Source organism: Accipiter gentilis, chromosome W (assembly GCF_929443795.1).
Source record: "Accipiter gentilis chromosome W, bAccGen1.1, whole genome shotgun sequence".
NCBI classification, from domain to species: domain Eukaryota; kingdom Metazoa; phylum Chordata; class Aves; order Accipitriformes; family Accipitridae; genus Astur; species Astur gentilis.
In genome coordinates this window covers 13,207,605-13,232,030 of record NC_064918.1, presented here as the reverse complement: position 1 = coordinate 13,232,030, position 24,426 = coordinate 13,207,605, and the positions used below count along the sequence as shown (strand labels likewise).

At 37.7% G+C, this 24,426-nt stretch overlaps 2 protein-coding genes across 11 annotated transcripts in view; one reads left to right on the top strand and one right to left on the bottom strand.

Annotated features, from left to right (window-relative positions):
- Positions 1-24,426, top strand: part of LOC126035258 (splicing regulatory glutamine/lysine-rich protein 1-like) — a 134,849-nt gene that overhangs the window by 8,529 nt on the left and 101,894 nt on the right. For 4 of the 10 annotated variants that reach the window (XR_007504874.1, XM_049793617.1, XM_049793618.1 and 1 more), the window contains exons 1-3: positions 4,842-5,082; positions 14,697-14,830; positions 23,059-23,174. The exons of 1 other annotated variant lie outside the window; for it this stretch is intronic. Coding sequence is in view for 8 of the 9 variants with exons in the window: in XM_049793617.1 (XP_049649574.1) it covers positions 4,922-5,082; positions 14,697-14,830; positions 23,059-23,174 (411 nt within the window). In the remaining variant the exon portion in view is untranslated. Of the gene's footprint in view, positions 1-4,802; positions 5,083-14,696; positions 14,831-22,651; positions 22,776-23,058; positions 23,175-24,426 lie in introns of those variants that run through there. 5 more of the 10 variants (XM_049793614.1, XM_049793616.1, XM_049793610.1 and 2 more) reach the window with 4 other exon arrangements.
- Positions 1-24,426, bottom strand: part of LOC126035315 (translation initiation factor IF-2-like) — a 307,625-nt gene that overhangs the window by 242,484 nt on the left and 40,715 nt on the right. The gene's annotated exons all lie outside the window — the stretch shown is intronic.

Genomic DNA, 24,426 nt, shown 5'->3' with positions numbered 1-24,426 from the left:
CTCCCCAGCCCGCTCCCTATTTATATACTGAGCATGATGTCACATGGTATGGAATAGCTCCTTGGCTAGTTAAGGTCAGCTGTCCTGGCTGTGCCCCCCCTCCCAGGTTCCTGTAAAAATTAACTCTATCCCAGCTGAACCCAGGAAAATGGGGAATTCCGATGTGTGCCTCAAGGGGATCTGATTTTAGGTGAGAATAGCCAGAATTAAACTGTATGATATTAGTTGCTATATAACCCTGCTACTGTATGTTATCATTACTATAATTGTTTTATGCTATATCCATAGTACTACAGTAAGAATCACTTAAATCAAGCAAGAATGGACTGATAAAACTGAGCAAAGCACAGTAGTGATGAGACCAGAACTGACTTTAGCATGCAACAATCCAACAGTGCACACCATCCTCCTGCTGTGCCCAATGTCACCCGCTCGCCGTAGCACGCTGAAGCCCGATCCTGCTCTGCTGACTGAGAGGACTTTGCACCATCCGTCCTGCCCAGAAATACTGGTATGACAGATGGAGCCCAGAGTCATGGACTAAATGAACTCAACAAACATTTTATAAACATGGCCTATAAACTAAGGGAATGATATCTCTGTGGGTTTATCTCTCTCTATCTCAAAGGACAGAAAAGGTGATGATTGATTGGGATGTAACTGAAAGGATGGGATCTGAGCATGATGTAAATGGTATAGAATAAGAGGTGGATATTGTCCTGGTTTGAGCTGGGATAGAGTTAATTGTCTTCCTAGTAGCTGGTATAGTGATAAGTTTTGAGTTCAGTATGTGAAGAATGTTGATAACACTGATGTTTTCAGTTGTTGCTAAGTAATGTTTAGTCTAAAGTCAAGGATTTTTCAGCTTCTCGTGCCCAGCCAGCAAGAAGGCTGGAGGGGTGTTGCGAAATTCCATGCGGGGACGGACGACAGGACACCAATATGATGATCAAAGTCGCCAGTTTATTGAGCCTAGCTGATTATTCTTATACAATTTTCCAAGTTCCTAAGAAGCTTTGATTGGCTGCTGCATGCAAGCATTTAGTGTCCACGCGCACAAGCATAAAATGTGATTGGTTATATCGACACTGTACACGCGTATAAACATAAGATATAGTTGGTTATACTAACTCCGTACACGTGCATAAACATAGGACATAATTGGCTATATTAACTAAAACATGTGAAACTTGTCTCAGTCTAACTGGTCAAGATAAACTGCTGAATTGAGGTTGTTTGTGCCAAGTTCCCTTTATCGTGGAATGCGCACCTGTGTTTTTCTAATTGGGATCTTTCTTTTTATTGTCTTCTTGTTCCTTCTGTTCAAGGCCTTCCAAAGGCGTCTGGAATGCTCTTGTGACCGTGAACTACTTTCAGGCCCAGTCACTAAGTTCCATATAATTGACTTCTGCAGAGGGGCACAAGAAGTTGGGAGGGGACACAGCCAGGGCAGCTGACCCAAACTGGCCAACAGGGTATTTATTCCATACCATGTGACATCATGCCTAGTATATAAACTGGGGGGGAGCAGGGGTGGGGGGATTGGCACTCCGGGACTAACTGGGCATCGGTCAGTCAGCAGGTGGCGAGCAATTGCATTGTGCATCACTTGTATATTCCAATCCTTTTATTATTACTATTGTCATTTTATTAGTGTTAACATTATCATTATTAGTTTCTTCTTCTCTGTCCTATTAAGCTGTTCCTATCTCAACCCATGAGTTTTACTTTTTTTTTTTTCCCAATTCTCTCCCCCATCCCACTGGGTGGGTGTGGGGGGAGTGAGTGAGCGGCTGCGTGGTGCTTGGTTGTTGGCTGGGGTTAAACTACAACATAAATGAAACAAAAAAAGTATATTGTTGTAAGGGCAAGCAAATGCTCCATATTCTGAGATTTGCCCTGTACCTGTAAAAAACCAAACCAAACCAAACCACTTTTTTGTTTTCAGAAAGGATTGCTTATTTGTCCTCATGAACAGTCATATTGTTTATGCATGGACAGTTTATCATTTGCCTTCACAGTATCTGAAAACTGTGCTCACCAGGGGAACCCTATAAATTGCAAAGTCCTACTCAGTCTAATTTCTGGAGCAACTTTGAAGGAAAGGGAAAGAAGAAAGGGAATATGTGTTTTGACTACACAATGGTTGCTGATAAAGCAGTTCAAAGCATAGTTTGCACCTGGTTTTTTACACATTAAAAATAGGAATTAGTAAGTAATAACTTTCCTCTTCCAGGAAAGGTGTTAATGCATATTTTTGAGAATTTTATGCAATGCCTGTAAAGCTGTTCTCTCGAGCACCCTGTCAATTCTGGATAACTCTGCAATTGCAAAGGGCTTTCTGAAATCATGGTTAGAGTTCCAGGACTGGAGCTCAGTCAAAATCTATTGTTTGGATTTTCAGGAGATTTATGTTGGAATCCCCAGCTGGGAGAAGTTTGAGGATTTCTGCACTGCAGGCATGGAATACCTTGGTCTTTGCTAGTCAACCTGAAATTATTGCTTGTACGATTAAGGTGAAGGTAAAATGAAAGAATTTATTTACTTAATCTCAATGCAACAATCCAGTTACTAAAAGTATAAAAACAGGTGGGCAAAACTGAAAAGAAGCCCCTACATGTATGAATCCTGCACTTTTAGATCACAGCAAAAGTTTTCTCTTGGCCTACAGCATCCTGTAAGAAGATGTTAAGGCATGTCCATTAACTGTTGATTATAGAGATGTTAGGGCACTGCTTGTACATTGATTCCCCTCCTGCATGTCTACCCATTTTATTTAACTTTTTTCCTCGATAGCTGTTTTTTATTATAGGAGAGGGAATGACTCTTAAACACTTAAATTTTGAACAGTTTGGCTAAAACATTCATTGTTTGCTTCAGGCATTTTAATGGCAGCCTGTGTGAACCAAGGCTTTCGGCATTGTTTCTGTTTTTATTTCTTGCTATTCTTCTGAAATCCAAAGTATTTTTTTTTCATATTATTTTCCAAGCTAATTTTGTCCTGTGGTAGGGACTGACAAATATAAAATTTAAACAGTGTTTTGCTTCTGTTTTGGTTTTGGGAAGGAGACCAGTAGCTCAGAATTTCATATTTACTATTAAAGGCTTTACCTGAGGTGAGGTATCCCAGTCAGTTCTGACAGCACAAAATTTTTCTATTATTTGTGAATTTTCTGGTACCCTCCACTGAGAGATGCAAGAAAGGACACGAATGTTCAAAGCAGTAATAGCTTCTACACATCTGCTAACCATCTTTGGATGAAATGTACTAGTCAAAACACAGGAAATCTTTATGCAATGTTCCTATAGATAGAATAATCATACCAGGGTTTAATTTTGCATAATATACAACAAAAAATCTTGAATTCTCCAGTTAAACTTCTCTAAGCTTAAGCTAATTAAGAAGCTATCAGGATGGATGAAAGAAAGTATTTAACTTGGATCTTAAATCTTGTATTTTTGGAATCTGAATTCCATTTAGAAAAAGAATATGAGTTGCACTGATTAGCATTTTGAAATAAGTACTACCTGAAACATATGCGTAGGCATTTTTAAATAAAATAAATCTCTGACAATTGCTTGGAATTACTTAAATTCCTGTTACATATTGAGCATCAATAAAGGAAGCACTACCCAGGCTTACCTATAGAGATTCTATAACAACTGACCTACTTGCTCAGGGAAGTATCACAAATTTGCAATCTTTTTCAGCCCATATAGATAGCTTAAAAAATACTTCAGTTCCTTCTCAGTTCAGGTTTGGGGTATGGAAGGTCTTAAAAGCTAAAATATTCATGTTTGAAACCTTAAGTCTTTTAGTGCCAAAATACACAGTTCTTTACCACCTAAGCAAGACTGCAGTTAGATCCTTAATACTGATCACCCACATGCATAGTGCTCAGTCTCATTTTCTCCAGTCAATTTAACTTTTAAAGAGAACTTAAACTGTAACTCCAGATAAAATCAGTTTAATTGGTATAGATTGCTAGTCAAGTTATAACAAAACCATTAACAACCTATTCCATTACAACCCTTCCTGTTTAAATGTAGAGTAAGTTTTCAAGGGTTTATTCCCTAGGTAATTAAACTGCCTCTTATTGAGCTTGGCTACCAAAGAACATTTAAATGGGAAATCTATTTTTCCTTCCATTTCTTGTGGGCATATTTTAATTTGCTGGCAGAGCATTCAGTGGATTTCATGCCAAATCGATTAATAGAGCTAAACCTGACCTATTAAAGGTGGGGTTTTGTACCTAGACTCTTTGGTATTCCGGTTTTAAAATAAGAAGCCTTTTGCTTTGCTAAAGGACAACGAAACTAGTTAACAAGGTACTCAAGCCCCGTTTGTGCAGGGACGCGCTTACAGCTGTACCTTCCCCACGTGTGATAGAGCTATCTAACCGCCTCAGTCACACCAACAGGCCGCTGCGTGCGGCGTCTAGGCCGTCGTGCTTGCTTCCTCCGCTATGCAGGAGCCGGGGCTGCTCCTTCCTGCGCGTCCCGTCCCCCCCTCGCGGGATCTGCGGTCCGGTCCCCTGGCAGCGTGTGCATGAAGGGAGGCCGGTGGAGCTGGTCCCGCCCTGGTAACGGCGGCCTGGCTGGCTCCTTGGGAAACAGGAGGGAAGAGATTTTTGTTGGTTTTTTTTTTTTCTTCTTTTCCCCTCTTACAGGGGGGCCCTTGTGGCCGAGCTCGGAGTCTCGTCTGCGCGGAGCGAGGGTGCCCGCTCCCCCGCGAGCCCCAGCCGGTCCGAGATGAACGGTTTGCCCGCCCAGAAACATCTCTAGGGAGCAGTCGAGTTCGCCGCTAGAGCGCCCGTATGCTAGGACGTTCTGGCAGGCGCCGCGCGCTCTCTGTAGTCAGGCCCGCCTCTCCGGCCGTGTGTGGCACCGCCGCAAGCGGAGTATTCTTGCAGGCTCCGCCATGATGAACAGCGGAGGGATCGGGGTACCGCTCGGTTTCCCCTTGGGCCCCACGTCTGTCATCCAGGTCACTAACCTGTCCTCGGCAGTGACCAGTGAGCAGATGCAGACTCTCTTCGGCTTCCTAGGAGATATCGAGGAGCTGCGCCTCTATCCCCCGGAGTAAGTAGGATCTACGCCAGCCTTTGGAGTGATAAAGACTTGGGATGAGGAAGAGGCCTAGAGGGGTCGAGAGGATGGAGGGAAGGGAAGAGGCAGAAGGCCCTATGTGCTATTTTGAGTGTGGGCACCAGAGTCTCCCGCACGGGGGTCGCGTGGTCCCACCCCTTTGTATGGGGCAGAAGCGTTAAGGGAAAGGGGCTTCGCCCGGACCTAAGATGGCGGCCCCAGTCCGGAGGAGGAAAGCAGCTGCGGCATCTCCGGAGCGGCCTGTAGAAACGCGGCGGGTTTTGTGTTCTCGTGGTGGTGGCTGCCGGTACTGAGTCGCAGCCTAAGGCCTGGCGAGAAGCGTGCTCCCAGGCTGCCCCGAAGCGCTTCCCCGGCGCAGGTCTCGTTTCCCCCCTTTTCCTGAAAACCTCTTTTCTGTGGCCCACCTTTCTCTATGCTCGGACTCATCCCAAGTGGAGGGGGGTCGGGCGGGAGTGCCCCAGGCCCGACCCCCGCCCGGCTGGCTGCCAGGCCGCGCCGCCCGGGCGATGCGTGCCGGCGGGACCAACTCTTTTTGTTCGAAGGGCTCTTCTCCTTCGAGAAAGGGCCGCTCGAATAGAAGCCAGTATAGCCGTTAACAGAGGAACGGTACCTGCCCTGTGCTCAGAAATGCCCCTGATAAGACATTTGCAGTAAATGAAAGTTAATACACGTTTCTCTAAATTGTAGCTGTCCTCATTATGTCAGCTGCATGCGAGGGATCTGCTTAAATGGTAGATAATATTGTTATTTTGCGAACCTTAGTATTTTTTCCAAGCAGATGGTGGCCAACAAAACAGGGGAGGAAAATAAATAATTTTTTCTTAACGTATCTGTTGTATTAGGAAGTGAATGACAGACATGACCTTTCAAACTATTTATCTTTTCCTTGTGAAAATTAAATGGGAATAGCAGAAAGGGGCAGGGGGGAGTCATTCACATCCATACTTCAATTTTAATACAAAGACGACAGAGGAATAAAATTTCATTTTTTTTTTTAAACTAAATAGCAAAAAGGTTGGTATTTGTCCATTTTTATCTGTTACTAGATTATACTTGGCTGGGTTTGAATGAGGGCCATTCAGAAAAATTAAATGTGATTTAATATGTATATAAAGCATATGTAGTAGGCATCCATTCGTGTAAAGATAAAACAGCCTTACCAGACTTTAAATACTCTTTAATAGATTTATGGTGATTTTTGTACAGTTTTCTAGGTTTTTACTTTGGACTTGTTCCACAATACACTTAGTACACTTGTTTTCTCCTGACTTAATATATTTTTTGTTATAGCTGTTGCTCTTATTTTTCACCAAGTTATATAAGGAAAATAGATATTTTCTTGACATTTACTATGCAAATACTGTTTGTGTCTATGTATAAAATTTTGCTAGTCTGTGTATACGCATAAAATATTAAAATCCAGTACCATAGCATGGTTTGACTTGGAAATGTCAAGGTTATAATGCAGTAAACATCAGTTCTAAATTATTAATGTAGTTTTCAGAGATAGGATGTGGGATTGTGATTGCTTATTTTACTCTTGGTTTTATTTACAATTTTTATGTATAACTTTTAGAAATATGCTTTTCCTTGCCAAATAGTTTTGGATGTTTGACCTGACTTTCAAATTATTACCTTGGAAAAAAATTAAGCGTTTAATGCCCTTCTTGTGAAACAGTAAAAAAAATGCTTCCTACTGACTCTCTGAAAATATATTTTAATAATATTATGATAAGTTCAGTGTTTCATTAACAAGTGCACGGGTAGCAAAGGTATCCCAAGAAAAAAAGATGCTACAACAGATGTCTGTAATTTGTTAAAATTATTTTCTGCTCCTATTTTTTCCTTAGGTATTTAACAATTTAAGGCTTAGATTTTTTTTAAAAAATAAATTCTTTCTATTAATTAAAAAGGAAGTTTGCTTTTTACATTAGTCAACATCAGACAAAAATTCATGTCATCCCAGTCTTAGCTTTAATAACGTTTCTATAAGCAATCCAAACTTGATGTATTCTAGAGCATGAATTTTGTTACCTTCGTGGAACAGTGGGAAACTTACTTTTCAGTCCAGTTTCTAGCTGAAAAACATAATTCGGTAAATTGAATGAGTGAATTGCAGGTCTCATGGATATTGACTACTGAATGACAAATATTAATATGTGTCACGACCCAGACTGGACAGACCAGTGAGTCATGTCTAATTTGAAATTACCTCGGGCTAAATTAAGGTGAAACAACACCAAACGATCAGTTAAAGATTTTATTTATGACAGAAGCAAACTGAACTGGGGAGGCGTGGTAGTAGGTGGCAGGGTTTCTCACAACAGGAATTGGCATAAGACCAATTCTGTAAACTGTGTAACCATATACATCGATTCAGGGAAGAAGGAGATCCCTCCCGTTGAGTCACGAGGTTCAGAGCAGACCCCCTTGCTTTCTAGACTCCTCCTCAGAGAGGCTGGATCCACTCTTAGTCCCAGACTTGGTCAACGGCTTTATGTCTTAAAGGGATGAGGTGTAGGGATTGTGGAAAAGGAAAGAGAGAAGAGAGAAAGATTTCACCGGTCCTGGGTCCAGCGTTGGTCCAGTCAGCCGAGGCATCCAGTTCTGGTAGGCTTGCACACCTGGGGCTTCAGTTTGTGTCCTTTTATCATCCTTGCCCCGGCTACTGAGCAGTTTGTGAGCCTTTAGGCTTGGGGGTTGTTTGGGGAGTAACTTTTCCTTCCCTGCGGACACTGCCATTGTTTGATCTTTGTATCAGAACAGCTTATCAGAACAGGGAGCTGGGCACCCTCCAGCACACCCTCCCCCTCCTGTTGCTGATGTCTGAGCTGATGGGCTTTTCACCTTGGTTCCTTGCTGTGCAGGGTTTGTCTTTAAGCAGAACTTGCCCCACCACAATGTTTGAGACATTAACTCTTTCAGTCTCTCAAAATATGGTCTTTTAAATTTATTTCATGCTGAGGAATGAGAAGAAGGTGACATGGTAGCTTTCAGTCATTCCAGAATATTTGTGTTACTTAAGTAAAAGTTTTCACTGAGATTGGGACCCCATTTGCTAGCCTTTGTACAGAAGCACATAGTTAAAAAAATAAAGCCATCAGTTCTTGTTTCAAGAATAATATGTAGTGTAATATTAAAAGAGTATTATCCTAACTTTTTAATAGATAAAGCGATGTGGTGAAATAAAGTTACATGTTGCATTGTGTAGAGAATTGTAACCCGTTTTCTCTCTAATTCTGTATTGCAAATACTCAGTGTACACACAAAATGTTTTTACGTAGTCAAGCATGAGTTTGCAGAGCAGAGTGAAGTTGTGTTCTCTTCTGTATGTATCATCTTGTATTAAAAAAAAAAGGGTATTCAAGTTAAGAGATTTACTGTAATATTTGTATAAATTATCCTTCACCTTTTCCACGTCAGTCATGTTTGTCAGCCCTCTACTTTTTCCCTTAATCTGCTGAAGTCTAATCCATAAAATCTGATTGTATTAAATACTCAATTTTTTTAATAACAAAACTACCTATTTTATTGAAAGGAAATAAATCTCATTCTGGTATTTGTGAATTAACTTGGTCAAGGACATGGACCATTTTGGAGCATTGCTCTTGATAATTTAATTTCTTTTTGAAATATTTTTTCCCGGTCTTGGAAGATGCAGCATTACATGTTATGTTAGCTTTGGATTTTTTTTCTTTCTTCCTAATTCTCTGATATTTTGCTCTGTTGGAGCAATCCAAGAGGTTTGTAGAAGTGGTGAATTTGATCAGGTGATCATTTCAACCTTATAGGAAATTCCTTTGATAACACTGTTCCACTATAATTCATTGTGCAGCACCCTACTGCTGACTTGAATGGAGGAAAAAAAAAAAAAAAGAGGTAGTTTATGACTTACTGGGGAGTGAGGATGATGTATCTGGCACCTATAGGCTCTTCAATGATTGTAGAACAAAGTAAAGGGCTATGCTATGGTTGTCTGAACTAGCATTATGAGAGAGAAGAGTTCCTTTTTATCTATTTTCTACATTTCTCCAGTTTCCTGTTATTAACATGTCCATTGGTTTTATAGGGTGCAGCAGAATTTCTTTAAAAAACTAACAGGAAGTCTCAATTGTTGAATATAATTACTTACAGATTACATTAAATAGAAAGCATATTAATGTTAGATTAGTTCACTTAAAGTTCTTGTAAGCATGCAAAATGTGGAGGGGAAGAGAGAGAAACCACCTCAGTTTTTTTTAATGCATTAAATAAAATGCAGGTTCTTTAAGATGATTCTTCAGTATTCCTAACGAGCTTCCTGAACCCGGTAGCTTTCCCAGCAATTAATATCTTAAGACTGTGGTTTTAAAGTAGCAGTTTCTGTTAGGGTCCTTTATTTTGTATACTGAATTGATTGGGTGGACTTTTATGAATGTTGAGTTAAATCACACTATGTACTTTGGTAGTTTGTCACTTCATGTTTTATCTTCATTCAGCAGTTTCTTCAGTCACTGCTAATCAGACATCCCTTTAAGAAGGATGGATTTCATACCTGTCATGTTCCTGAAAGCCTAGCTCTCTATGAGGAAGTGTCTATCCCGTGTATTAGAGGCTTTCACACTTTATGCAGATGGCAGTAAATGCTACTTTGTTATTATTGTTATTTTCCAGAGAGACCTGTGTGAACTGTGAGTAGTCCACTTTCTGATTCAGTGTTGAGAGCATTGGAAACTCTTGGCACTGAAGAAGTTGTTTCCATATGGTTATCATCCTGATTTTAGCTACTTGTCACTCGTTGGCACTGAAAGCAATATTTCTTTTTTATTGCAAAACCATTAACATGAATCATCTTTCAGTGGGTCAGAGATGCTTGTTACTAGTGGCTGTTTGTATTTACCTATTTTCTTACAAGAAAACTTTAAATTTGACTTGATTGTGTAACTATATACTGTTCTGCTCTCTGGAAGGCTTTCCATTGAAACTTTAATCTAAAAACTTGAAAGCACCTATTTGATGAGTAACATCAGTAAACAGGTATAAGTTATGTGGAGGTGGGAAAAGAGGTGTGGTTGGTGGTTTTTTTTTTTATCCATTCATTGTACTCTGAAGTAATTTGTATTTGATTATCAGACCTTAAAGAGACTAGCTGAGTTTGTTTTATCATGCTGTAACTGTTTGCTGTATTGGTTTAAAATTGGTGTCAAAAACTTACCCAAGAAACTTTGACTTCATGAGATTTTTAACCCTTTCCTTGTAAGACTTGTCTCTCAAAGACTGCTGTAGGTGGCTTTCAGTGCTCAAAGACCCCTTATATTCATTTCATTACTATTGCCAAGCATTCTTTTTTTTTTTTTTTTACCAACTGCTCAGAAATGAAAGTAAGGGATGATTGCAAAATCCTTTCAGAAAATAGGATTTCTATGTTGTTGGGTTTTTTAATTTACTTGTACGTATAGTATTTTCCCTTTTGCTTACATCTTGAGGAAAATAGAATGACTGAATTACAGGTTTCTAATTTTACTAAATGAGATCTAGTTTCTTCCTGAAGCTAAAACTTAAATATCATAAAGAAAAGTTAAAGGTGTATATGAAAATTACTTGGAAAATTATGGATATATAGGGTGAAACAGTCAACAAGAACAGAAAATATTACAGTCACAGCCTGTGTAAGAGAATTAGTTTATGTACTAAGAGTTGTTACTACGTCAGGGTCTCGGTGTGGATTTGCTACTTCTGTGTAGAAGAGGGTGGTTTTAGTGGGGCTTTGCTGTCAGCTTCAGTAATATTTTGCCATCAGTCTGAGGAAAACCTGAAGTTTCGAATACCTGTGTATGTCCCTGATTTGGCTAGAGATCTGAATTCCCATGTTGAGAATGGAGAATTGCTGTTATTGTTTAACAAGTGCTCCCCTGTTTGCCATTTGCAAAACTTTCTCGGTGCTTATTGAGTTTTCTCAAGTGGGAATACACAGAGGCCATTAAGGAGGTAGGAGGGAGGCATCCTGCAAGCACCTGTGTGCAAAAGATCTCTGAGAAACCATGCTTGCATGGTGATGCCAGGAGCATGAGAGGGTATGCTGTGTTCCCCGCTTTGTAGAGTATTTTCTGAAACTTTTGTCTCTTTGCTGTGTGGTTTGTTTTTTTTTTTTGTTTTGGTTTGGTTTTTTGTTTGGTAGTATTTTTTTTTTTTAAATCAGCCTAAAGTTACTTAAACTTACAAAATGCATTGTCCAAGAAAGTATTAATTTGGTACCTTTCTGTTAGCTGTTTAAATAGACTTTTGCGTGAAGATGAAGTATGGCTTTTTCTCACAGTTCTGGACAAGACTGAGACCAGTCTTTATAGATCACTTTCAGTTTGCAGTACAGTTGAAATCTGAAGCTGGTTTGCAGGGTGTGACAGGTCTTTTGCCTTGGGTATGTACTCCAGTATGCCAACTACTCATACAGCTTAGAAATTTTTTTTGGCACACTAGGAGACCAGTGACATCTGTAATCAGATTCTTAGTCCCAGTCATGCTTTTGCATTATGCTTGTCACCCAGTTGAAGTCTGTGTTTCAGAGAAGCCTTCAAAATTACATTTGTAGCAATAAGCCTTCAAATGTGGCTGTAAGAGGATTTTTGAACAGTGAAATATTGAAAAGCTTTATTGAGCAACAATTGAATTTTTGCAGAATGAATTGTTTGAAAGCAGGGAGGCACAAACTGTCTGCATTAGGTGTTGAAAGCCCTGCTATAATACTGTTTGCTTCCAGATGTTCTGGAGTGGTCTTGGAGGATAGTGTTTCTTAGACATTGTTATATCCTGCAGTGACTGCAGTATAGATAAGGCTTTTGAGATAAAACACACAGAGTCTTATTTAAATGTGATCTGCACAGTTATTCCAGAACATCTTATTTTGATAGGTTATTAATTTCTGTTGTCTCCACCACCACCCTGAGAAAATTTGGACCCTTAGAAGGGATGTTTGTAGCCTTTTATTTGATTTTTTTTTTTTCACTGTAGCTTTCTGAATAGATCATTCTTATGTTTTTGGTTGGTTGTTCTGTTGGGAGATGGATGTTACTGTCACCCTACAAAGGAAAACATGTGAATACTATTCAGATCTTTATTTCCTTTTTGAGTTGTCTTACTTTCGTAAAGAAACTGCATTATAGTAACCTTAAATCAGAGATGTAGGACTTGCTATTTTGCATTGGTGCATTGTAACCCTAGGAAGAAGATTATGACTCTACCTCAATTCAGCCTCAGAAAAGATTGGCAGAAAAAATGGAACAAAAGGAATTAAAACAGAATAGGACTTTTCTGTTTTAAGAGACTTCTTACAAAGCCTACTGGGGAAGTTTGAGGCCCACTTTGTAAAAGGAGAGGACTTGATCACTGTGAAACCTTTCAGAATTTTAGATCTTTTGTATCTTAATCATCTCCCTCGATGTAGATGCAGGATTGATGTGTTTTCAGCAGAAGTGGTCTCCTTATAAGAGAATTTCTCCTCTTCATCACTTCTCCAGTGAATTGCATTATTAGCTTAACCTTCAGAAAACACTTTGTGCCAAGACTTCTTTTTAGAGCCTTGTTGCAGCAGTGTTCTGATGTTAATATTTTTTAACATACTTTCCAGACAGCTTTTGTGATTGAAATCCAGGAAATACAGGGGGGGGAAATATTATAAAAAATACACTCATCATAGCTGGCTCTATAGATGTTGAAGTTTATAAGGATTATTTATGGAGACTGGAACGGAATTATGTTTTTGAGTTGGCAATGAAAACAAAAAAGGAAAAAGCCAAGAGATGTTAGAAGTCTGGACCACAGAATCTTTAGTGGAGGCAAAAAACCCAAAACACCCTCCCCCCAAACCCACGTGCACAGACCCCCTTCTACCCCCCCAAACCAAACAAAAAAAACCTGTGGCCATTAAAACAAACAAACAAACAAATCTTTGCAGTGAGCAGTCTGGCTCTTCAGAATATGTAAGATTACAAGTTGTATGCAAACATTTCTGCTGAGTGCTGAGGAAGTCCTAGCTCTTTGTCAGCTCTGATGGAAAGTGTTCTGAACCAAGACCTTACAGATGGATCAAAAGCCATTTTATATGTTTATTTCCTTCCTGAACATGAAAGCTTGAAACTGTGAAAACATTGTCCACTACAGACAAACTAAATGGACAGAAGAAATATAGTCATCTTGCAATGTTTTTCTAAATTGTATAAGGTTGACTTTCATATTTATGTTTCTCCTCCTCCCTGTTTATTTTTGCTTCCTCAGTGTTTTTGTTTTCACAGAATTTTCTTCCTAATGTTTTCTTCCTAAATGTTTCTGACTGCCATTCTGAAGTTGGCCGTCTCTCTAGATATTTTACCTAGATGGTACATTTCTGGTAACCAGAAATGTACCAATCTGCCTGCCTCGGACTAAGTTCCTGGTTCATTTATGCAATTAATATGATGAAATAATGTGTCTAAAACTTCTGAGTTTAGTATTTAAATACTAAAGCCTAATTAATTCCATACAACTTTGGGAGTACCTGCTTGGAATTTGAGGGACTACAAGATAGATTGGGCTAAACTTGAATTGCTTCTGCTACTTCCAGAAAGTTGACAAGTGTTTCAGTTGAGGGAGGGTCAGGATTTAAACAGTTCATGCAGTGTATTTTCCATGATTTACTACTTTGCTAGAAGACAGATGTTTTGGTGTTTTTTTTCAAATGGAACTTGCTGATGTTCCAGCAATATCCTATTGTATTCTGTCTTTGAAGGTTTTGCCTGTACTTACTTCATATGAGGGAATGAACTACTTGTATAAAGAGTATAAACCTTGACTAGGGAATACATTTTTTCAAAGCAAACGTCTTTGTTTTTGATCAAGATTACAAAGTTTACGTATTGTGCTTTCTGACGTCTCTGTTGGTGTACTTTCAAATGGAAAAGGAAATTACCCAACATACATATTTTTAATTTTCTTCCTTATTCTAGCCTAATAGTGAATTCCTCCTACCTCTTCCAGTGTTATCCTGTACTACACTATGCCAAACTAAGGCAGATGATAAAAAGGATTTTTGTTACGTTAGTGAACTAAGACTTAACATTTGAAAGAACTCTCAAGAACTGCTTTTATCTTAATATGAATTAATAAAACATTTGTGAAGGCCGAAGAAAGAGTATTGGTTAATATGGGCTAATATCTGAAGGACCTACTGAAAAATGACCGGGCTTATTGTTTGACTTTCTTAAACAAGGATTATTTGGAGGATAAAAGATAAACTACAAATTATTTACTCAACAAATGTGTCGAGTAAATGTGCTACTTGCAATAGTAATTTGGAATGTACTGGTGATTGTTGTTTAGCAAAATTTGTAAAGAAAATCAGCCTTGTTAATTTGGGATTCTGGCTTCTGTAAGTTTCCATTAAAAAGGAGGAGGGGCTTTTTTTTAGTGACATAGTAAGTAGGCAAATTAGTAAATGTCTATACTCTTGTCTTTTGGGTAACTTTTCCAGGAAGTCTAAAACTTTTTTTTTTTTTATATTAAGAAATAATAGTTGAAAATATATGCATACAATTATTTAATATGGCTAATTGTTTTTTTTTCCTTTTATCTTGCAGCAACGCACCTCTTGCTTTTTCCTCCAAAGTATGTTATATTAAGTTTCGTGAAGCATCAAGTGTTGGTGTGGCCCAGCATCTAACTAACACGGTTTTTATTGACAGAGCTTTGATAGTTGTGCCCTGCGCAGAAGGTTGGTATTTTGGACGTTCTTCTGTAATGTTGGTCTTTGTCCTGTCTGCTAATTGTTTTAAGCTTTTTATGTAAGGAGGTGGTGCTCTGCTTTTATTTTATTTTATTGCTTTTTAAAAAAGTCTTGAAACAAAATTGAAAATTGAACGAAGGAACCCAATTATATAGATTTAATTGAAATTCAGCATTAGAAAAAATTAGTTTATTTAAATTAAGATAATTCAATTTTCTGTAGTTATTACATATTTTTGGGGAAAAGAAGGTAAAATAATTTCTTTCAATATGGTTTGTGTTGGCAAGCTTATTCCCACACAAAGTTCTCGCTGAAGTCAATAGAGCACTGAAAAGATTAGGCAATTTGCTGGCATTGATAACACTGCAGTTTGGATCTTAACGTATTGCCCTTGTGGTGGGGGTTTTTTTGGTGTTTTTTTAAGATACTAATTATTTTTCTTTTTGTTTTTTTTGACTGAATCCCAATTTTGTCTTGTAGACATGTAATATATGCATTTAACCATTTTAGATTCATCTAAAATATTTTGCATTTGTGGTGATAATTACTGTTTGAATATAAATGTTTACCTGCTAGTTTAATAATTAAAAAAAAAAAATCAGTTTTCCTTTCTTGTTCCTATGGAAAATATTACTTTGTGTACAATGAAAAGGTTTTCTTATGCATACTGGTACTCCTTTTTGATTTTAGATATCTCTTTAAAAATGCAGTCAGCTGTACAGAATGCTTCTAGTGTAAAATATTTTTATAACTCTTAATAAAATAAAATGCTTGGTGAATACTAAATTTACAAGTGTTCCTTTAACTAACTTTGAGGTCATGCTTTTACAGATGTATCGAATACAAGGTAGTTCTTATTGTTAGTATACTATCCCAGATCTGAATGCAGTTCTATGAAGTATGGCTCTACTGTAGGCAGATTGCTGGAGTTAGGCAGAGCCCCATTGACTTCATTGGGATCATTGTGGGAATTGAGCATCTGCCCATTTGGAGCTGGACTTTTTGCCTCTCTGGAGTGGAAACATTCCAGCTAGTGGAGTGAAGTTAACTTCACTTTGAACATGGCAGCTGTTTAGCCATGAACAACAATATTTAGAATGATTGATCCATAAGCTGTAGCAAGTCCAGAAGTATCTCCCATTAACAGGAAATTTCTAACTGCAAGAGTCAGGTTTTGGTTCAAAAAATACTGTTAACTACTTGGAGTTTGTTAACAGCGATCCCAGAGTACCATTTTTTTTGGCATGTTTGCCACATGATCTGGATGGTATGAGATTAGTGCTGCTGTAATAATGGTCTGGGGTGTTCCTAGCAAACTCTTAACAAGTCTCCAAAATTTCATAGACTCTAAAATGACCTACAATATATTGTCTATTCTTGTAGCCTTGTTAATATGGGCATATTAACAAGTCTTTGTAAAGCCTAGATTTTTAGTTGCTTTCATGCTTTGTTTTGGGGGCTTTTTTGTTTTATTTTTTGGAACTTGTTCTTAAACCACAAAGAGGAAATTGCTGTATCCACTTGAAGCTTTTGTAGAGGCTTTGGGTAGGCAACATGTATCAGACCAGAGTCCTTATTATTGAAAAATTGCCCTTAAATAATTGACTACAAATTCTTCAGGATCTTAGTTTTACGTTTCATTGAAAAGACCTTAACACTGGTTCAGTACTGCCAGAGAGGAAAGATTGCCGCCTAATGAATGAACAACACTTCCTGGTGTTTTTCTTGTGATGAGATCACTGCCTGACGTGATATGGCAACAGGCAGGTAAAGCTACATTTTTCTGTGTCTCTTGATGGTAGACAATGAGTGGAAGGAGAATAAAATCAAAGTTCTGAGAAATCTTGTTCCAACCCTGTTTGTAGCTGACTTATTAGGCATTTCTGAGAAAATGTATTGCAGAAAAATTGTCACTGTTCCAGATCATTCTGGACCCCACAGAGATTTATGCATAATCAGGTGAACAAATGATTGGGTTGTGAGGTCAATTTTTATTATGTTTTTTTAAGTCAGAATGCTGTTTCCATGTAACTTTCTAACAGAATCACTAATTTTAATTTGTAAAGATGTGAACTCATATAGGTTTAACTTTCTGAGGAATTTATTCTGTGGAATAAGCATGGCTTTGGAGACCAGTGCAACATATTTTTATTCACTATGTGTCATTGTTAACGGAGTCAGTGGAGTTTATCACGGGCTTTAAAAGTAGCAATGGCTCTGTCCTACTGTAAGGTTAAATTATATCCATGGCTAACAGTGCCAGTAATAAAATGTTTAATGTGCTGATTCGAACATAGAGGAGGGGTAAAATGGAACTCTGAAAACTTGGTTTTAAAAACCAGAATAAAATCTGAAGTTTGGAGTGTAAATCAAAGGAGTATGAGGAGGGAATTGCTACACAATGAAAACAATGTTAATTTTGTGACATTTAATAAACAATTTAACAAAAATATAAATGAACTAACATTGAGTTGTTAAAATATGACTTTCTTCTGTTTGTATCAGTAGGTTTTTCTTTAAATGTTATACTTTGAGAATGCAAAGGTTGAAAGATAAAAAAAGATGCCACCCTAATCATTCTAAATTTTATGTCCACATTGTCTAGTAGATGGATTTTGACTATTAATTTGGTTTTGTATGTTTTCTCTGTGTGATATTTGTGCATTATTAGATGACTAGACTGGCCAAGGCAGACCTGTTACACTTGCCTGAGTTAGGCATTGTTTGCCATGCCACTAAACCTGCTGCCAAGTGAAACCTTCATGGGGGAAATGAGATCGAAGTCTGGCCTGCTGAAGATGGACGCCCTGTCTCTGTTTTTATTTTATTTTGCTTTCTTTCCTTTTGCTTCTTTTATTTTTATTTTATTTTTTCCCTTTTTTGTTTTGTTCTGTTAAATCTCTTTCCCTTGTACTTGTGAACTGGTAATTCAGTTCTGGAAAAATGATGTTTTGTAAAGGGTTCACAGTGTTTCATTTTGAAGTTGACCTGAAGCTGCTTGTGGATGGTATACACAGAATTTAGAATATGATTAGCTAAGTTTTATGCTGTGAGTCATGGATAAATTTGGTTTGGAATACATTTAAGCATCTAAATTCAACAGATGAGCACATTGTATCAGACTGGAATAGTGAAAAATATATCGGTTTTAAGATGCATTCTTTCATATGTTATGCTTTATGAGCTTATCTTGGAGGACAGTTGAAACTTACTTTCTGGAGAAATTAACTTTACAAAGTAAAATCATGATCTTTCTCTGCTATTTTTCTTCTCAGCGGAGTAGTTTTATTTTAGGTTGCATGGTCTGTTTAAAAGAAGGCTTTCTATTTATATCTAATATGAAGAGTTTAAAATAATTATTTCTGATATTGAACTTTCATGAATATGGAATGTCATGAAATATTTGTTTGATTCTGATGAAACCTTGCTCCAGTGAGGTCAGTGGCAGTAAGATTTCATCCTTTTGTTTTTGTAAGTTTTAGAAAAAAACTGTTTACCACTCATAAGTACAAATGCAGCCTGAGGTTTTGGTTGGAATGTGTTATGTGAGGCATGTTGTCTTTTAACCCTGTTATTTGCGGGAAGATTGAAAAGTTCTCTGTGTGTATGTATGTATGTGTGTATTGCACTTTTACATGCTCCAGTGGCGATTATTTCAAGAGGAGGGTTTTTTTTGTTTGTTTGTTTAAAAAAAACCCAACAACAAACCAAACCCCAAAACTGTTATCTCGCAATCTCAGAAGCCCTGGCAGTTCATGCTGGTGTGATTGAGAAGGTTCTCATCCCTAAATGCTGTTCGTTCTTGTGTCTTGTGAAATGGAAGCCCCAAAACAGAAGTGCTGGACCAGGTGGTGTGTCTAGTCCTCAGGCATTGCTCTTCCCAGCCAGCTGCATCGGGACCAATTGGTTTCACTCTGGTAATGCACCAGGCTGTGAACTGCAGCTGGGAAGAGCTTTGCTTAGTGATCTCTGTTGGATTTAGCTGTGCCAGTCGAGGTAATTACCAGTAGTTGTAATCTCTTTAATCTCTGCTGCTAAATCCAATAAGACTTGTGAACTGGATCACACAGAAATTATTTTATTTGTAACTGTGTGTTGTGGTTTAACCTCAGTCAGCAACTAAGCACCACGCAGCTGCTCACTCACTCCACCCCCCACCCAGTGGGAAAAGAAGTAAAACTCGTGGGTTGAGATAAGAACAGTTTAATAGAACAGAAAGGAAGAAACTAATAATGATAACACTAATAAAATGACAATAGTAACAATAAAAGGATTGGAATATACAAGTGATGCACAATGCAATTGCTCACCACCTGCTGACGGATGCCCAGTTAGTCCCGGAGCAGCAATCCCCCCAGCCCCACTCCCCCAGTTTATATACTAGATGTGATGTCACATGGTATGGAATACCCCATTGGCCAGTTTGGGTCAGGTGCCCTGGTTGTGTCCCCTCCCAACTTCTTGTGCCCCTCCAGCTTTCTCACTGGCTGGGCATGAGAAGCTGAAAAATCCTGGACTTCAGACTAAACATTACTTAGCAACAACTGAAAACATCAGTTTTCAACATTCTTCTCATACTGAACTCAAAACATAGCACTGTACCAGCTACTAGGAAGACAATTAACTCTATCCCAGCCAAAACCAGGACAGTGTGTGTTTTCTGTTGATTTAATATAGTAGGTAAATAGCAATTCCTTTAATTATGTTTCGAGTAGATGTGAACAGGAAGTATTTTTAAAAGAAACGTACGTACTTATTGCTGAAGCAGTTTTGGGGGGAGGATTAACCATGTAGTTTCAGTACAAAGAGTAGGAAACTAATTTCTGCTGAGCACATGGAAGGGGATAAAAATACTGTGATTAGTACTTGCTTAACACAGATACTTCTGTTCAGCATCTAGCAAAATGGATTCTGGTATGGACTCTTAAGCACTTTGATACAAAAAAGAATCATAACATATTTAGGACAACTGTACATTTCTGAAGAAGCATAAGGTATAGCTAGGCAATGCATAGCTACTCTACATTTGCTTGCAGATTCCTTTGCAAAGTGAAGAAAGAAATGAATGATCATAGAATCTGCAATTTACTGAACACTCATAAGCTTCTAAGAAATATTTCTAAGGATGTGGTGTACATGGTGGTATATTTATTTTGTCTGTTTCCCTTATTAGAAAATAAATATCTTTACCTCATTTCCATTCAGATTTTAAATAACCATGAGTTTAAAAACCAAAACAGTTATTCTTAAACTAAAGTGTCCTAATTTGTTATGTCATTACCCACATGTTTTGTCGTATCGTTGTGGGCTCGTATTCCTTTTATAAATAAATTCAGGAAGATAACACTCCAAAACTTAAAGAAACTTAAAGGCTGTAACTCATGAGGTTATTTGGCCTCACATATTAATTTGTTTTTCAGAACTGTCTGAAGAACAGGGAAGTAAATTTGTAAGATATTTCAAGTTTTGGTGGTGGCGTGGGGTTTTTCCACCCACAACCGTTTATTTTCTATAGAATTGTTAAAAAGTTTGACCCAATCTTAAAAACTAGAGGGGGATCTTTTGAAAAGGCAGTATCTCTGAAAATACAGGCAAATTTTCAGGGTTCTGTCTGTAGAGATAGACCCTTCCTCATTCTTGAATAAAATAAATGAGCAGATCTTTGTTTGTGGCATGTAACTGACTAACTAGATTTTGTATTTAAAATAAAACATTATGTTGTTGAGGGACCAAAGTATGTTATTCATTTTTTGAACTGTTATAGTAGTTAACTGAAAGTGTTCAGTTGATTCCTTAAGCAACGTTTGAGCAAATGAATAATTCCAATTATTTCAGTAAGATGACCCATCTGCTTAAAGTTTAGAATTGTATTTAACTACCTTTCTGAACTTGACTCCCTGTCTGTTTAGTTCTGTGCATAACTCAGTTCCTATTTAAAAGGGCTAAATGCCTTAAGCATCTCTTAAGTTTTTCTGGTTAAGTGTATATTGAATTGGCTGTATGTAAGTGCATACTTAAGTTAGGCATATGCTTATGTACATTACTGACCAAGGATCTAAGTTAGAATGCAGATGTACCACTTTAGGAGCCATTTCTGCCATTGGATTTACTTGAGCCATGTCTGATCCTGTAGAAACCTGTATGAGTATCCAGTTAATAGCAAGATGCTGGCTGTTCAGGATAAGGTCTGATTCATCAATCATTTGGAAACACAAGTATTTTGATTTTCAGAAGAACTGGTATATAATTGTATGCCTAATTTGCATGCACAGTTGCTGGTACTGTATATTTGGAAGCCTGTTAGTTAGCTACATAGTAGGCAGGATGTGAGGCAAGGTACCTGATTCTCATGAACAGTCAGGCAAATCAGGTACATCTCTCATTGCATGCCTGACTTCAAAATGAGACCTGTAAAGAGTGCTGAACATTGTGATGACGACTCAGATTCATGCATGTTTTTATAAAAGCCCTGGAAGACATAATTGCACAGTTAATTCTTAAGTGCTAATAATTTTCCTATTTTTCTCCTTTAGATAGCAAAATCAAGTGGTTTGTTGCATGTTAAGGAGCAAGGTGCCTCAAAATTTAACATAAATAAAATAAATCTAAATAGGAGGCATGAAAAAAAAAAAGAGTACTGTTATTTTATCTTTTCTATTCCACCCATGCTACATATAAATTAATTTTAATTTAGATTTTTTTGTTTCTTTGGTCTTATCCAACTGTAACCTAGTCCTTGCTGCAGATCTGTAGAACAGGTTTGCAACACTTATCTTCTTTTTATTTTTTTAAAGTAGTATGATTTCTGTGGGGTTTATTGGATCTCGTATAGCTAAAATTGCACGGTGTGTTGAAACTTGTATTTTGCTTTTTGATAATATTTATATATTAATTTTTAAATCCTGAAGTTAATGTTTTTATAGTTAAAACATATACAGATTGAACCAAAGCAGTAAAAGCCTCTGGCACATTATTTGTATATATACCTTGACTTTTAAAACAATGTTTAAATAAAAGCACTTACTTGAATAAAGTACATGGGGTAATACCAAAGGGCTCAGTTGGATAGCATATATACAGTTACGCCAGTAATTTTGAATACATCATAGATACCTAGTATAATTAGAACTTCATTTCTGTAGTTTTTCAGTTCAGTGTTTAATGTTTGTACCAGTTTAAATCCCTTTGCATTTCAAATTTAATAAATACATTTAATTGTATTTGTATTTTGATTTTTGAAGGGTTTTTTTGGGAGGGGTGTCATTTAGCAATCTAATTGTAACTAACTTTGAATGAAACCTGTGTTTAGTTCATATTAGATATTACTTAAACTTTTAGCATGCTGGGGAATATAATATGGTTGAAATAGTAGGAAATATATATTTTAGGAAAATATAGCTTGCTTATCTGATCAGTTATGATTTTCTTCAATCTCAGTAAACTTAAAGCTAATTTATCAAAGTTTCAGATAAACTGAGGTGACCTAGAATGTAAGACAGTACAAATCTGAATTTTTCTGCTCTCCCCTCCTCCACTTCCAATTTCACTTGTAGTATGTCTTGTGTGGAGTCACATTAGTTTTTATTTTATTTATTTTTACCTCAAAAGTAGGTAACACCAGAGGGGGAAAAAGCACACAAATTTCAGTTAGCACATACTTTGTGGCTTGGTTTTTTTTTTTTTGTTTGTTTGTTTGGTTGTTTTTTTTGTTTTGTTTTGTTTTAACTGATTTGGTTATTTGCCATTTCTGGGGATTAAACTTTAAAAAATGTTCTTCTTTTCTGTATCTGATGTTCTGTGTGCTATTAGTGATGCAGCCAACACGAACGGTTGTCATGTGTAAAACAACTTTCGATCACCGTGAAAACACCGCCCTGGGAAAGCGTCCATGCTTGATATCGTTTGGTTCATGAACGTTAAGTTTCCAGTACAGGTGACCCATAGCTCAAAGTGTTAAATAATTGTGTACATTATTCAGTGTTTAAAATAATAATCCATTAATGAGATTGCTAGTCTTTGAAGTTTTGCTCACTTCTGTTTTTCCTAGTAGAGGCAGGCTAAAAGGAAATACTTAAGTTCGTATTTGTTTGTAAGGATCTGGTAGATAGATTCATTCTTATTTATTACTTATTTAAATGCAAGGGTAATTGTAAAATCATAGAAAGAATAACATCTGTGTAGTGTTCCAACTCTAACGCTTTCATTTGCTTCTTCAGGTAAAATCCCAGATGAAGCCAAAGCCCTTTCTCTATTGGCACCTGCTCCTACTATGACAAGCCTGATGCCTGGTGCAGGGTTGCTTCCTATACCTACACCAACCCCTTTGACTACAGTAAGTAAAATTCAGTCCCTGTTTGAGTTCTGGTTTTCCTCCATACTTAGTTCTTGTTCTCTGTACACAGAAAGGCTACCATCTGATCCATGGATGCTGTTCTCTTAATGCTAAATTAATGAGGATTTAGCTGTGGTGCCTCTTTTGAGGGTAGATCACAAGATGTCCATGTACTACCTTTCCTGGCTGTTTCTTTCAGATTCTTGTTTTGCAGAATAGTGGGTAAATTCTAGTTTTGGTTGTGTCCATTTTAATTGTTGTCCCTTCCCTAGACCCATTAATTTGATCCAGTGGCAATGCGATCCATCTCCTAAAAATTTGTTAAAACATAATAGTTAAATTGAAACAGTTTTTCAGAATATTGAAATGCTGCATTAGGGGGCTTTTACTTGATATCTCTGTGAGAGGGTTTTTGACTTAGCCTATGTCCCAATCCAATGTCGGGGAAGGTTTCGATATGATCCCAAGAGCGAAATTAAGACACAAACAAGGTCAAATGCCATATACCCAAAACAGCTTTTATTATCAAAAGTAGAAAATGGTAGCAATAGGATAGAATGGAAGAAAAAGACAGAAATCAAGCAAGCAGTTGGGATAGAGTTGCAAGGATAGTCGCCACCATGGATCCAGTGGCATCCCGTTGGTCCTCAGTCTTCAATTCTTCAGTGGTGGGTGCACACCATGGCTTGTCTCCATGTTTTTTTATAGGGCATAGTCCGATGATGCATGCACATATGTACTGTTGGTGCACTGTTCATGTGCTGCAGGTTTCGTCTCACAGGACCTTCCCGTGATCAACACCAGAAACCAGTACATTATCTCAAAGACTACAGTTTCCATGAGAATGGTAGTCTCCACATTCTTCACTGGCTCCGGCCTGTCTCCTCCCCTGGATGCCTCAATGGCCTGATAATCATCCTTTTGGGCAAAGGAGTGCCCTGCTTAAACAAGCCATCTCTGGGTTAAGTGGCCAGTCACAGCAAACAATCCTTGAGAGGAATGGCTTGAGATGATAGTCCAGTCTCTCACACATAACAATCTTTGAGACAAACAGCTAGAGATAACAATTCAGTGTCTCACAGCCTAACAATGTTTTCACTGCAAAAAGCATAGGAACTAGCTGCTGCTGCTTCTGCTCAGTTCCCTTTTGCCTCTGTAAGCCTTTCTTGACATCAGCAGGTTGCTGTGCCCTATTCAGGGAGAATTCTGGAAATAGTAAATCCTACTTAAAAAAAAATTGGGCTTAATGTCA